A 15,687-nucleotide genomic window follows, 5' to 3' on the forward strand; every position below is an offset into this window, starting at 1 on the left:
CTATTTATACCTAAGTCTTATACAGTAAGTTCCCTACACATGAGCCTTCAAGTTTTGAACTTCCCAAGATGCTAACATGTGTTCGCATGTCCAATCACGTAAGTTAGTTCATGTGTCTGGCATACATTGTCACGTGCGTGCATCCGGTACCAGTGGTTGTGCTTTTGTGTACTTTACTGTGTAGTGCTATATAGAGTACAGTAGTACAGTATCTTATTTCAAGCCCAGGATGTCCGGAAGCAAGTGCAAAAGTAGCAGTGATGTAGCTGGTATGCTAAGAACAGCCAGCTGTTGTACTGTACTACACTACTTTTCAAGATAATGTATTGTAAGATTAAAAATGTTTTCTTTAATTTTTGTTTGTTTTTTTATGTATTATTTGTGTGTAAAAGTATTATAAACCTATTACAGTACAGTACTATATATAGTCAATTGTGTCAGTTGGGTTACCTAGGCTAACTTTGTTGGACTTATGAACAAATTGGACTTACGAATGTGCTCTTGGAACAGAACTAGTTTGTATGTAGGGGACTTACTCTATATAAGTACTATGAGCTCTTCGGAAAAGGAAGACAATGGGATCTATAGCATATGCCTTTCCTGTTTGCCCCAATCTTCCTTGAGTTAACAACTTTGAAGATAATAATCAAGCTTTCTTTTAATATTTTCCTTACACAGCTTCCCTTTTCACCTAGATTGGTTAATTCCGTACACAGCTTCCCTTTTCACCTAGATTGGTTAATTCCTTACACAGCTTCCCTTTTCACCTAGATTGGTTAATTGGATTGAAGAATGCCCAAGTCCAATCATCACTCACTAGTTTTGACATTCTTTCAAATGATGAATAAATGAAGCAATTCCCTAACTGGGCATTGCTGATCAAGGAAAGGTAAACAAATCTGTTCCCTAATTTTTTCTATATAAAATACAGGAGCTCATTTGCAGGCTTCATACTACAGACAGTATCTCTTCTTTGATTTGATTCCATAGTCCTTGTTAGCCTTTTCTGAATCTCTCACCATTTTCCTACCTCAGTAACAAATAAGGAAAAAAAAAAAAAAATCTAGTGAGGTCACTGAGGAATTTATTACTCACAGGGCAATTTTAACACTGTCCAACACAAGTGACTACATTATCAGCTTGTAAAAAAGTGTCCAGGACACAAAATGCAATAACTACATTTCAAGTAAATTTTAAACAAACAACAACCACAAATGATTTAATACATGAAGACATATAGTGGTACTGGTAGTGACCACAGCAACCAGATATAATTTTCTAATAAAAATAAATTGACTCTAAAACTCCTTCCCAAAAGTTTATGTTGTAAAATTTAAAACAAAAACAAAACCCAACTTAGGGCCAAAGCCACTTGCTTACCTGACTGATGTCACTTGTCCAGGCAGCTTTCTCCTGGCGTGAAGGTGCTAACAAGACCACAGTGAAAGGGGCAGCGTCAGGAGGCTCCACCACTATTTTAAAATCCAGGTGTCCAAACACTTGCCCAGAACCTTTGGCTTCAACACATGTAAACCAAACAATTAGATGTGAACACAAAAATATGAGTGATAGTTGCTTTCACATGGTTCTAGTAATACAATCAATGTGCATTTAAGTCCAGAATCTCATTTCAGCAATATGGTGCTTCTTGGGCCTGGGGAAGGCTTTGTTAAGCTCATAAGCAGATGAAGAAACTGAGATCAGTAGGTTACTCAGGACTAGGATCCTGCTTTCCTTCTCATTTCATGTTTTTATTTTTTTTTTAATTTCCATAATTTACGGAATTCCAACACACTAATTCAATCTCTTTCTTTTCTGCCACTGCAAAGTCACTATCAAGAGACAAATTCAGTAAAATGTGAATTCCCAAAGACGGTTTAACCAGGTCACAGGTTAAATGGCTCAACAGAATTTTTCATATATAAATGAATTCAGGGAGTTTATTCTTAACATCTTTCCTGCTTCCTTAAGCAGCTCTTCTTACCTATGAATGAATAAAAACCATAGGACTATTTAATTCTAATATAATTCTAAGTGATAGTATGTGACTTACGGTCATCATCGCTTGTATCGGGCTCCTCAACCAATGTACATTCTATTAGAGAGAGAACTCCACCTGTCTGGAAACAGACCAATTTTTCATTAAGAGGCTAAGAGTCTTTCACAGGTTGGGAACCTGTGATTTGCAAACCTTACATTCAAACTGCCACAAAAGAAAATAGCAATTGTACTTCATAAATAATTTTTCATAGAGTTCAAAATTAAACTTAGATGTGTAAAAGTAATTGAATTCATTGAACTTCATGGTTCTTCCCCACATCCGACTCTCACTCCCGATGTTTATAAAATTTAGCAAGTCAGTCTATGGGAGACTATATGGCACCTTAGGGGCCCTGTAGAGTGAATGCAGCTCAGCAAAGGGCAGAACTCTCCAACCAGGAAGTGATTTAAGCAGTAGGAAGCCTTGGTTGTGATGTTGGATAATATTTTCAGGCACTAATAACAGAAGGTACAGATAGGCAGACTTCTGTTAAGAGACAGCTAGTAAACCTTTTAGGCTTTGCAAGCCATGTGATCTCTATCGCAGCTGCTCAAATCTGCTGTTCTAAAAAAGCATGAAAACAGCCAGGGACGATATGTAAGGAAATGAGTATGGCTGTGTTCCAATAAAACTTTACTATCAAAAACACGCAACAAGCTGCGGGCCATAGTTTGCTTACTCCTGGTACTGAGCAAGATAAAGGAGCATTTAGTAAATATTATATAATCAGTACACTGCAGTAATTTGACAAGATTTTTGTAGCTCAGTAGTCACCAACTAGTAATTTTGTCCAGGTTATGATTTTAATTGCTCTTCTTTATGGCAGTGCACACTTAAATTTCTATTACTTTGGATCCAACTGACAACAAAGTAAGTGTCAGGATTGGTAACTGTATATTACCTCACCATGAAATCTGACAATCTATTTTATGATAGCAGGCATAGGAAAGTCACAATTAAGTTAACCTCAATGCCTCTTAAGTGCATGGAACATAAATGGAATAGTCATATAAAACCAGTACCTTGAGCAGATGCAGCTTTCCTCCTGAACTTCTTGTACAAATTAAAAAGTGTTTTGTAAACAAGAAGCATTGTCTTTCTCCTTCCTTTTTCAAAGACAATGAACCCAGGCGAACTTTACTAAGTTTCCCCCTCTCAACGGAAGGTACTTGAATAAGAGAACCTGGTGATCACAAAAGTGAAGAACACACAGTAATTAAAATTCTGTCAAGTGAGAGCTGTTCCTGATGTAAAAACACTAGGGCCTGTTTCCCAAGATACCAAGGATTTATTTGATGCACCATTGGAACAAGTAAATCCCCTGCACTCTGAGCAGAAGAAACGATGCATTACATTTTAAGGGTTGCATTAATTCCTACTATTTTTGTAAAACACTTTAGACTTGATTATCTATAAGCTGGAAAATAAGTTTAAAAGAAAGCCAAATTGAATTCAAAGAATGAGGCACTTCTGCCATCTGTCCTTCATAATCTGATCTCAATCAATTTATTTACATAAGAATAAGGTACATATTATATAATTAGAGTAATAAAATAACATAATAAAAAGCAAATCAAATTTAATTTTCCTGGAGCACTGAAGGTAGATAAATAGCATTAATACAGTTTACTTTGCATTTTAAAGATAGAATGTACAATACATGTACATTATAAAAATACACAAATTATACAATTCAATGCAATTTAGTTAAGGACTATTTTTAAAGGGCAGTCATTTGAGGTTACATTTAAATGATATGTGATAAAAAATTTTTGTGGAATCTAAATGGAAAAGAAACCACATAAATTCTATACCCAGAACATTCCTGTGAGCAAAACTGTCTTTCATTCAATGTGAGAAGCTATGCATAGACTTTATATAGTTTCACCCTAATAATGACTGCCCGCTCCCCGCAAGAGAAAATTCTAATCTAAGTTAAATATCAAACCAAAAAGTACTACAAAAGATGCTAGCAAATACCTTGCCTCTGACTTCTGAAATGCCCTGAGCCAGTAATATTTCTACTATTTGTTTAATCCACCACCTACCCCAAATGCAGCCTGACAAAGGCTCCTTTCAGCCTCATAAGAACAATTAAATGACTATTTATCACTTAAATATTAATAGTGGTCATCACTAAGAGATAAGATTGCAGGCAACTTTATTTTCCTCTTCATACATTTCCTGTGTTTCCCGATTTTGTTGTTGTTGTTGCTTGTTTTAGAATAGTAAAACTATGATTGTGGGTCACAAAATGTTTACACTAACATATGAATATTCCAAACAGCATCTACTTTTACAGAGATCTAAAGATGTGCTGGGGGTAAAGAACCCAAGTTTCTATGGATTCCCTGAATTCCATCTATTCAGATGAGTGTTTAGGTGGGGCTGCTTGACAAAGGCAGAATTGCTGAGGCAGTCCTGGGGGAGGGTGTGGGACTGGGGAATGAGGGCGGGAGAAGGCTTGGTTCCAGTGAAAGGAATGGGCAAGAAGGAGGAGAGGTAGGTGGGAGCAAACTGGCAGAGAGCACAGGCAGCATGTAATTAAATATGAAGAATAACGGAGCAATGAAAAAGGCAGATGGCAGAACGCTTAGAGGAGTAGATGGGCAAGTAACAGCAGCAGAAGGATTGTATTCATTAGACCCATGGGTGAAACTGAAGCCACAGGAGATCTTTCAGAGGACCGGGGTCATCCCCGCCAGGAGATGGCAGTGGATTCAGCAGCATAACAACTGAAAGTCAGAAAGGGAATGGATGGGAAAAGACAGTAAGTTCTAGCTTTGCCACGGGCGGTCGTGAGTCATCCAGGCAGATAGGTTAGGGCAGAGCGGAAGACTGCAGCATAGACAGGTGGACAAGCGGGTCTGAGAGTCATTTTCAGAAGGGATATAATCAAGGCTATGAAAACTGGATAATAATGTGTTCACTGGTAAATGCTTCTAGCATTTAATGATTTTGTAAATCAGAAATTATAGAGTACACTGTTAACTCATATATTAATCATTACCGTGAATTTTAACTTTGAGGTAAAAAATAACCAATGTTTCCTTGGCAACTATACACTAGTATGCTTAATCTATAACTGCTTATCTCATCTCCAAATAGGAGACTGTGTGCATTAGGTATGTACAGAAGTCTATACATCTGAATTAAAAGTGAGCAATTTCAACACTGGTTTATAAAATAAGCTTGTTGAAAAATAAGTTAAGTGGATCTTTTTTTCACATTTTATCTTATGTTTGACATGATGTTTCAACACAACTATGAGACCTGAGGATTCCTTTCTAGTTAATACAAATTAGAGAACTCATAGTCTTGAGTCAGTAATTCCTCAGTATCAGACCATGGGTGTGATATGATATTTTGCATCACCATCATCATCAGTCTATCTAATAATTGGGGTCAACTTACCAAAACACTTCTGTTTTTCAATCACTAAATTCCCATAGCATGGCATTCAAGATTGGCTAATGCCCTTAATCTTAATTCCACTCAGTAGTGCAAAAGAATGAACAGCAATTTTCAGGTTATTGGATTAGGCGTTTGAGACGGTATAACTATTTCTAGACCCCACGTTACAATTTCAAAAGACACTGGTACACTGAAAGTACATGATTTTGAGTCTGGGGATGATTAAAGTACAACAGAGGTTCATGTCTCATTCTCAATGCATTTAGCTCTAAATTCGGCCACCTTTATTTAATTTTCCTGATTCACATTTCCACCAGACAACAATGACTAAGTATAATGGATTTTGCACAAAATGTCAACTTAAAGTGCCTTTATCGTCTAATAAATATTCATATATATCTCATGTTACTGAAAATAGACACCCATTCCAAAATTTAGATCTTGGTTTTTAAGGTTCATGTCATAATCTCACAGACACTAGCCTAGATGCATTTATGAACATTTAATCTTCACAACAACCCTAAAAGACAGCTACTACTATTAACCCCAACTTAAAGGGAGGAAACTGAGGCAAAGAGAGGTTAAGTAAATTGCCCAATATCACATAGCAAGGAAGTGGAGGAGACAGGATTTGACCTCCATGACGTGGCTGTATGTCTACCTGTTATTGCCGCAGACACTTTTGCTCAAGAAACTTTGAAAAAGATTTTGGAAAATAAATGACAGTGTCAGACCACTGCTATGATATAGTCCTTTGCATCGTACTCATCAACCATCTAGTAATTGGAATCAATTTACAATAAAACCTGTTTTTTCAACCACTAAATTCCTACAGATTGACATTCAAGGTTGGCTATCACACCTATTCGGAGGAGGCCTTTCAGATGACCTTATTTTTTCTAGTCAGAATAAAAATTCATTTGAGATTGAAACCACACACATATCTGTACATAAGCATTTGCACACGCACTCACGCATTGAAAAACAGACCGTATATCAACCCTAAAAGTAAACAATGCAAATATTAGTATACAATTAGAGATAAAATATAGTCCATTTCATAGAAAATAGAATCTCTCAAAGTTAAAAAACTTTTTAAAAAACCCACTTCAACGAGTTTTAAAGCCTATTAAAGGTATTTAGTAAAAGTAATAATAGGAGCAACCAAAGCAAAATAATGCAAACTTTCCAAATTGTCTGTAATTGGATTACTTTCTACTTTCAGATTAAGGTTTGATTTTTTAAAACCACCTTTATTGAATAATTCCCAAACAGACTAATCAAACCAAACGACACGGAAAAATACTGCTGAAAGGCAAATCATTATATCAACATCAATACAGCAATAACATCAGATATATTAATAGCTGATAGAAGCACCTCAAACATGTAGTACAGAACAAGCAATAAATAACATCTGGACATGAATCAAAGGGAGAGGTGGCTCATGACTGTTTTTCCTCCAGGTGCAATGAAAAAACATGATTTTTTCATTGGATTCGACCTTCTAGCAGTTTTCAACTAAGTTTGTAGAAATATGTTAAATGTTTATGTGTAATAATACTTTTCAGTCCAAAGTCCTTTCAGAAATTGAATACTAGTTATAAAAACTTTTGTTACCATTTTCACATAGTATACAGCTCAAGTCCTTTAGTAAGTATTTTTCAGTAACTCCAATTACAAGAAGAATACAAAACAAGACAGCTGACATTCAAAACTGCAGTTTTCAACAAGCAATTCAATTTAATCCATTGTTCATTTTCCAGGTATCTATAATGGAAAGCATTGTACTAGGCAAGAGAGAATTCATAAAAACTGCCCTTCAGAGTTACAATTACTGGGAGAGACAGGCATGCACGCAAGTGGATGAAATACATGCACCAGGAGCAAAGGGGCTCAGAAATGATGAGGACGGTAAATTCATTCTAACTGGAGGGAAGAGGAGGGGAAGATGAGAAGGAAATTTAAAAGGCTCTTTAGAGGTGTCTGACCTGAGCCTAGTAGGACAGGCAGACCTTCCATAGGCACAAGAAAGGTGGATAAGGGCATTCCTGGTGTCCAGGCTAGGGCCAGCACATGTAAAGGCACAGAAGCAGACAAGTGCCAGGAAGGCAGGAAGCCAATATGGGGACACGGTCTGTACGGAGGAATAGAGGGGGAGTTAGGAAGGCCTGATGTTGTCAGCATTAGAGTCCACTATTACTTAAAGAAAAATTAATACTTAAAGCCAAAAATGAGAAAGGTATCATATCCCGAAATATACTTCCAAACTTTAACGTATGTGTGATTTCTCTCCTTGTAAATAAATATGGAAAAACAGAACAGCATGTGGTAAATTTTTTAAGTGTTCTGTGCAAAAATTAACGTGTGTAGCACAAATAATGCCTTGTTTGATGAGGTAAAAAAAGATTTGAAGCAGCACATTTTGGTACGCACTAGAAATGCAAATATCTTCAAATAATATTGGCATGTTATAAACAGAAACCACATTAAAGGTTAGTTCTAGTTCCAAATTTATATGCCACTCCTCACCAAGTTCAAAATTATGATTGTGTGCAATATATTGCCACAAATCGATTTTGTGGGGCATGCTCCCCTGCCCCCAGAACACCTGAGCACTGAAAAAGAACTTGGAGTGTGGTTTACATCCTGCACTCTGTAATGAAAGCCATGGAGGAATATGGACTGTTAGGTTGTTGCTTCTCTACAGTTTCCAGTAAAAATATCTTCAACTCTTCAAAAGCTCAATTTACTGGGTGATGCCCCCAAAGCACACCCCTCAAACATGATACCTTCGCCATGATCGAAATATGGCAGGGCAAGTTGATAGTGAGACATTTCATCTGGCAACTGGAGTTACCAATTGAATCAAATCATATCATGTGGGGCCGATCCAGAAGTGCTGATGAAAAATGGGAACAAGAGACAGCTGTTTTCACTTCGGATATTGTCCCCACTGCTATGTGAAAGGGCTCTGAGTAATGCAAGTTTCTCTTGGGCCTTTGCCTGGATGTCGTCACCACCTGGCACTGCCACTCCAATCGGCCAGAGCAATCTGTCCTCCCTGGAGCTGTAGAGAACGTCCGGTCCACTGAGGAGGAGAGTCCAGTCAGAATGTAATTTACTGTCCCACTCGTGCTTTACTATTATTGTGTTGCTGTTTTTCATGGCCCCTGAAAAGAAACAGCACAAAGGTGGGCCTCAACCACAGCCTCGGTCAAGGCCATGGGGACATCCTGCATGAACAGCATCAATCAAACAGCTAAATCAAGTCTGCTCCAAAATGCTTTCCTGGATCTGCCAGTGATAATGTGACAGGTGCAGAGACCACTTAGATGGTGGGTCTGCTGAACAAGGACTTACCTTGGCGGATGAAAGTTTGGCTAGTGTCCAGCAAAATATCACAGCCCTCTACGATCATTCTTTCTATGGCGAGGTTCTTCCTTATGTTTTCAGTGTCACTCACTTCATCATGCATGACCCTGTCAAACACAATACGGGATCACGGTAAGAGATTTTCTATTGCCCCAGCAGATAAGCAAAGGAGCTCCATCTGGGAAGCTAGGGTTTGGACTTGTATCAGTTTAACTGGGGCTGTAGGGTAAGTCATGCTGGACTTCTAGCCTTCATCAAGTCATGACTCAAGGCAAAGCAGATGTTCACCATGATTCTTAAGGATAAGTGAGTACCCTGAGAATGCTGCTTGTAAAGGCAACAGGAAAGCAATACTTTATTTTACAAACAGCTCCATTCATTGAAATTAGGATGCCATTTCTTAGAGGTGGAGTAAATTAGAGAACTTTATATCATTTATCCCATATAAGCTAAAGGAACACAGGTGCCAAAACACTGAAAAGTCACTGATAAATCCAAAATATACATTCTCTGACTTCCTACCAAATATGGGTGCAAAACTGCAACTAACAACCATTCTCCCATTATGATGAAAGAAATGTGAACATTTTCAAACTTAAACCAAAATATGCCTAATCTCAATTATATAAATTTACATGCTATAAAACCATTTTCAAAGATATTTTTTTCTTGGTTAAAATTAATGTGCATGCTGATTCAGCACCATCTCAGGAGCTAGCATTTAATGTTCAGCAGAATCTGAGAAGTTGGATTGTATCTTGCTTCTTGTTCCCTGGACATATATATTCAGTTTCCACAAAAGACTAATGCATTGGGCTTCCCTGGTGGCGCAGTGGTTGGGAGTCCGCCTGCCGATGCAGGGGACACTGGTTCGTGCCCCGGTCCGGGAAGATCCCACATGCCGCAGAGCGGCTGGGCCCATGAGCCATGGCCGCTAAGCCTGCACGTCCGGAGCCTGTGCTCCGCAAATGGAGAGGCCACAACAGTGAGAGGCCCGCGTACCACAAAAAAAAAAAAAAAAAAAGACTAATGTGCTACTTTGCCATATCAAACCTTTATTATAAATTCTCTACATACCTGGACAGTTCTTCTAGTTTGGATTTAGCAAACTCCAGACTTTTCCTCTCCACATGCTCATGGGGAGTATGGGCTAGGAGTTCATGAAGTGTGATGATATACCTGGGGATCTAAAAGCAAACAGAGGCCAGCATGAGCAAAGGTCAGGATGAGTAACACTAGATCTTCTCTACTTGCCATCATCACTTCTGAAGAGCTCATCTCTACTCTTACAGTTTTGACTGTTTCAGAAATATGTTTTTTTAAGAAATACATTTAAAATGAACTATGCTTCAACATCAAACACACACAAAAACTTCACCAAGAACACATGAAGATAATAAAGTTTTATATTATAAAGAAATGATTATTTCCTCAGATTTTTAATATAATCATACATTTCTTCTTTTAATTTAATTTTATTTTGTATACAGCAGGTTCTCATTAGTTATCTATTTTATACATATTAGTGTATACATGTCAATCCCAATCTCCCAGCTCATCCCACCACCCCACCACCCCACTGCCCCCCTTGGTGTCCATACATTTGTTCTCTACATCTGCATCTCTATTTCTGCCTTGAAAACTGGTTCATCTGCTGTTTCTAGATTCCACATATAGGTGCTAATATATGATATTTGTTTTGCTCTTTCTGACTTACTTCACTCTGTATGACAGTCTCTAGGTCCATCCATGTCTCTACAAATGACCCAATCTTGTTCTTTTTATGGCTGAGTAATATTCCATCGTATATATGTACCACAACTTCTTTATCCATTCGTCTGTCGATGGGCATTTAGGTTGCTTCCATGACCTGGCTATTGTAAGTAGTGCTGTAATGAACATTGGGGTACATGTGTCTTTTTTTTTATTATAAATTTATTATTTTATTTATTTATTTTTGGCTGTGTGGGGTCTTTGTTGCTGTGCGCAGTCTTTCTCTAGTTGCAGCAAGTGGGGGCTACTCTTCATTGCAGTGTGTGGGCTTCTCATTGTGGTGGCTTCTCTTGTTGCAGAGAATGGGCTCTAGGCATGCAGGCTTCAGTAGTTGTGGCATGCAGGCTCTAGAGTGCAGGCTCAGTAGTTGTGGTGCACAGGCTTAATTGTTCCACAGCATGTGGGATCTTCCCGGACCAGGGCTTGAACCCATGTCCCCTCCACTGACAGGCGGATTCTTAACCACTGCGCCACCAGGGTAGTCCCCTGCGGGAAGACCTTTAATCATAGTTTCACTTTCATTACTCGTGACTGGTCTGTTCATATTTTCTGTTTCTTCCTGGTTCAGTCTTGGAAGGTTATACCTTTCTAAGAATTTGTCCATTTCTTCCAGGTTGTCCATTTTATTGGCATAGAGTTGCTGATAGTAGTCTCTTATGATGCTTTGTATTTCTGCAGTGTCCATTGTAACTTCTCCTTTTTCATTTCTAATTTTATTGATTTGAGTTCTCTCCCTCTTTTTCTTGATGAGTCTGGCTAAAGGTTTATCAATTTTGTTTATCTTCTCAAAGAACCAGCTTTTAGTTTTATTGATCTTTGCTATTGTTCTCTTTGTTTCCATTTCATTTATTTCTGCTCTGATCTTTATGATTTCTTTCCTTCTACTAACTTTGGGTTTTGTTTGTTCTTCTTTAGTCCCCTTAGGTGTAAGGTTAGATTGTGTATTTGAGATTTTTCTTGTTTCTTGAGGTAGGATTGTATTGCTATAAACTTCCCTCTTAGAACTGCTTTTGCTGCATCCCATAGGTTTTGGATCATCGTGTTTTCATTGTTATTTGTCTCTAGGTATTTTTTGATTTCCTCTTTGATTTCTTCAGCAATCTCTTGGTTATTTAGTAATGTATTGTTTAGCCTCCATGTGTTTGTATTTTTTATGTAATTTATTTCTAATCTCATAGCACTGTTGTCAGAAAAGATGCTTGATATGATTTCAATTTTCTTAAATTTATCAAGGCTTGATTTGTGACCCAAGATGTGATCTATCCTGGAGAATGTTCCATGTGCACTTGAGAAGAAAGTGTAATCTGCTGTTTCTGGATGGACTGTCCTATAAATATCAATTTAATCTATCTGGTCTATTGTGTCATTTAAAGCTTGTGTTTCCTTATTAATTTTCTGTCTGGATGATCTGTCCATTGGTGTAAGTGAGGTGTTAAAATCCCCCACTATTATTGTGTTACTGTTGATTTCCACTTTTATAGCTGTTAGCATTTGCCTTATGTATTGAGGTGCTCCTATGTTGGGTGCACCCAACATAGGAGCACCTCAATACATATGTGCTGGGTGCACCTATATATATTTATAATTGTTATATCTTCTTCTTGGATTGATCCCTTGATCATTATGTGGTGTCCTTCCTTGTCTCTTGTAACATTCTTTATTTAAAAGTCTATTTTATCTGATATGATACTCCAGCTTTTATCTGATACTCCAGCTTTCTTTTGATTTCCATTTGCATGGAATATCTTTTTCCATCCCCTCACTTTCAGTCTGTATGTGCCCCTAGGTGTGAAATGGGTCTCTTGTAGACAGCATATATATGGGTCTTCTTTTTGTATCCATTCAGCAAGTCTGTGTCCTTTGGCTGGAGCATTTAATACATTCATATTTAAGGTGATTATAGATACGTATGTTTCTATTACCATTTTCTTAACTGTTTTGGGTTTGTTTTTGTAGGTCCTTTTCTTCTCTTGTGTTTCCCACTTAGAGAAGTTCCTTTAGCATTTGTTTTTGAGCTGGTTTTGTAGTGCTGAATTCTCTTAGCTTTTGCTTGTCTGTAAAGGTTTTACTTTCTCCATCAAATTTGAATGAGATTGTTGCAGGGTAGAGTAATCTTGGTTGTAGGTTCTTCCCTTTCATCACTTTAAATATATCATGCCACTCCCTCCTGGCTTGTAGAGCTTCTGCTGAGAAAGCTGTTAACCTTATGAGAGTTCCCTTGTATGTTATTTGTTGTTTTTCCCTTGTTACTTTTAATAATTTTTCTTTGTCTTTAATTTTTGTCAATTTGATTGCTATGTGTCTCGGTGTGTTTTTTCTTGGGTTTATCCTGCCTGGGACTCTCTGCGCTTCTTGGACTTGGGTGGCTATTTCCTTTCCCATGTTAGGGAAGTTTTTGACTATAATATCTTCAAATATTTTCTCGGATACTTTCTCTCTCTCTTTTTCTTCTGGGACCCCTATAATGGGAATGTTGGTGTGTTTAATGTTGTCCCAGAGATCTCTTAGGCTGTCTTCGTTTCTTTTCATTCCTTTATTCTTTATGCTGTTCTGTGGCAGTGAATTCCAACTTTCTGTCTTCCAGGTCACTTATCCATTCTTCTGCCTCAGTTATTCTGCTATTGATTCCTTCTAGTGTATTTTTTATTTCAGTTATTGTGTTGTTCATCTCTGTTTGTTGTTTAATTCTTCTAGGTCTTTGTTAAACATTTCTTGCCTCTTCTCGATCTTTGCCTCCATTCTTTTTCCGATGTCTTGGATCATCTTCACTATCATTATTCTGAATTCTTTTTCTGGATGGTTGCCTATCTCCACTTCATTTAGTTGTTTTTCTGGGGTGTTATCTTGTTTCTTCATGTGGTACATAGTCCTCTGCCTTTTAATTTTGCCATCTTTCTGTGAATGTGGTTTCCGTTCCACAGGCTGCAGAATTATAGTTCTTCTTGCTTCTGCTGTCTGCCCCCTGGTGGATGAGGCTATCTAACTAATCATACATTTCTTAATCATACTTTTTGAAAACTGGTTCATAGAGAAACAGATATAGTTATCAGCAAGTCACCTGAGTCTGTACTTTAGATTTATTTGGCTGTTTATGATTTTTTTTAAAATTGACAATCCTACTGCAATGTTCTCTTTAAGAATTAAAACTTGGGAAAAGATATGTTCACCCTTATTACATTCTGATCCTGTTTCACCTTAACTCATCCCTGTAGCAGTAAAAAGCATTGTTTAATTAGATTATTTGTTTGTACTTTTGTGTATGAACAGACTATCTGAATTCTCTTAAAGGCAGAAACACCACCAACCCTGTGAAGGGTTTAACAGACCACAGTGGAGATTTAACTCAATTTATATATGTTGGTTTAACTCAACGTATTTTTTACTGGCTTATAAGCTAAAAATTTTTAGAAAACAGGGGCAGTGTGTTAATTTTAATAAAAACCTGCATGAACAGCAGCTACCATAATGCTGCCCACAGTGGGTCAGATTGGGAGCTTGAGGTTACATGTGCACACAATCATCCAGCAAAACATAAGGATTATTTCCCCATTTTATGAATAAGGAAACAAGGCATGAAGAGGTTCCATAACTTGCCCAACGTGGCCTCATAGTAAATGGCAGGGCCAGCCATGAGCCTGGCTCTGACCAGTGCACTAGCCTACTGGGTCTCTTCTGCAGGGACCGGGTTCTTACTCAGCACTTAACAGGACCTCTAAGAATGACGAAAGTAAAACAGCTTCCCAAGGCCCTGCTCTCTTGCAGGTGGTGGCCATCGTTGGGTTATTTGCTAGTATTTACTGAGTGCCCAGATTTATGCACTGGCACAAAGGGTAGTGCCATAAGCAAAGACGTTGATCTGCAGCTCATACTCTGGGATCATGTCCTAGGGAATGTCATCCAGGTTTTGGAAGTGCAGACTCCTCAGTTATAGGAGCATGAGGCACAGGAGACCCCTCCCTCAGAAGCACATAGGAGGAGGCTTTCTGGCTCTCTATCCCATAAACTTCTCACTAAAACAGTTGGTTGGGACATTCCATTTGGTGAAGGCTCCTGGGGTAAGTATGCTTTCAAATATTCCTTTTGCAAAATGCCATGATTGATAAAAGTTTGCCTCTAAGTTAGTTCTACAAGAAAATCAAGGCAATCAATAGCTAATGAACTCAATTTTTCATAACGAAGAGTGCAGGAGTGGGAGAGCCTGACTACTTATAATGCACTGAAAACCCACAAAACTAAGTTTAGTCAATAGCTTCATGATCCTCCCCCATTAATTAAATCTATTTTAGAGAGCTCCTTGGCTAAGCTTCAAGTGGATGGATTTGAAAGTAACTGGCCCACCTCATTTTCTGGTGAAGAAACAAAAAAAACCCTGAAATTACCAAAGAGTAGGCAAAGGACTTCTGCAGGGAGAAATGGACAGCTCACCAAAGAGCTCATCTGTATATTCAAGAACTGATGATAAATATGTCCCCCTGAAACCAAGGATCATAGCATTGTCTAGGTGAATCATAATTCTCCTTTCAATTATGAAATAATACTTGTACTTTATAGACACTAATTAGCTTGCTGTCCAGTTACAGTAAACAGGTGACTAGAGCAGGAAGTGGTTACTTTCTGGAAGACCTCTAACAGTGCTTTGTCAAAAGCAGATTTCATCATCTGCTGACCTATGGATATATGAGCAGCTGAAGCCAATTTAAACAGTACCAGCCAAGCCACTGTTTTTGCTAAATAAAAATTATGTTAATGACTACACTATTGTCTACAACAAACTTATTAGTAACATGAACTTACTTGTCTGATAGTTCAAATGAGGATACATTCACTGCATCATCAATTAAGGATAAATTCACTCTAATTCCTCCATGTTTCCATAGTTCAGCACAATTCATTGACAGCAACAACTGACTTACTCAACAAAGGGCCCAGGAAGAGGTAGAATATAACACTTTTCTAAATATACACAGGCTACCATACGACCCAGCAATCCCACTACTGGGCATATACCCTGAGAAAACCATAATTCAAAAAGAGTCATGTACCACAATGTTCATTGCAGCTCTATTTACAATAGCCAGGACATG

The 15,687-nt window shown here is 37.9% G+C and overlaps 1 protein-coding gene across 2 annotated transcripts in view; it reads right to left on the reverse strand.

The window, feature by feature from the left end:
• Positions 1-15,687, reverse strand: part of RASGRF2 (Ras protein specific guanine nucleotide releasing factor 2) — a 240,941-nt gene that overhangs the window by 124,943 nt on the left and 100,311 nt on the right. For both annotated transcript variants that reach the window (XM_032628373.1, XM_032628372.1), the window contains exons 8-12: positions 9,908-10,017; positions 8,819-8,937; positions 3,064-3,224; positions 2,054-2,120; positions 1,381-1,517 (exon numbers count right to left, since the gene is read on the reverse strand). In XM_032628373.1, the coding sequence (XP_032484264.1) occupies positions 1,381-1,517; positions 2,054-2,120; positions 3,064-3,224; positions 8,819-8,937; positions 9,908-10,017 (594 nt within the window). The remainder of the gene's footprint in view (positions 1-1,380; positions 1,518-2,053; positions 2,121-3,063; positions 3,225-8,818; positions 8,938-9,907; positions 10,018-15,687) is intronic.

The sequence above is a fragment of the Phocoena sinus genome, chromosome 3 (genome assembly GCF_008692025.1).
Source record: "Phocoena sinus isolate mPhoSin1 chromosome 3, mPhoSin1.pri, whole genome shotgun sequence".
NCBI classification, from domain to species: domain Eukaryota; kingdom Metazoa; phylum Chordata; class Mammalia; order Artiodactyla; family Phocoenidae; genus Phocoena; species Phocoena sinus.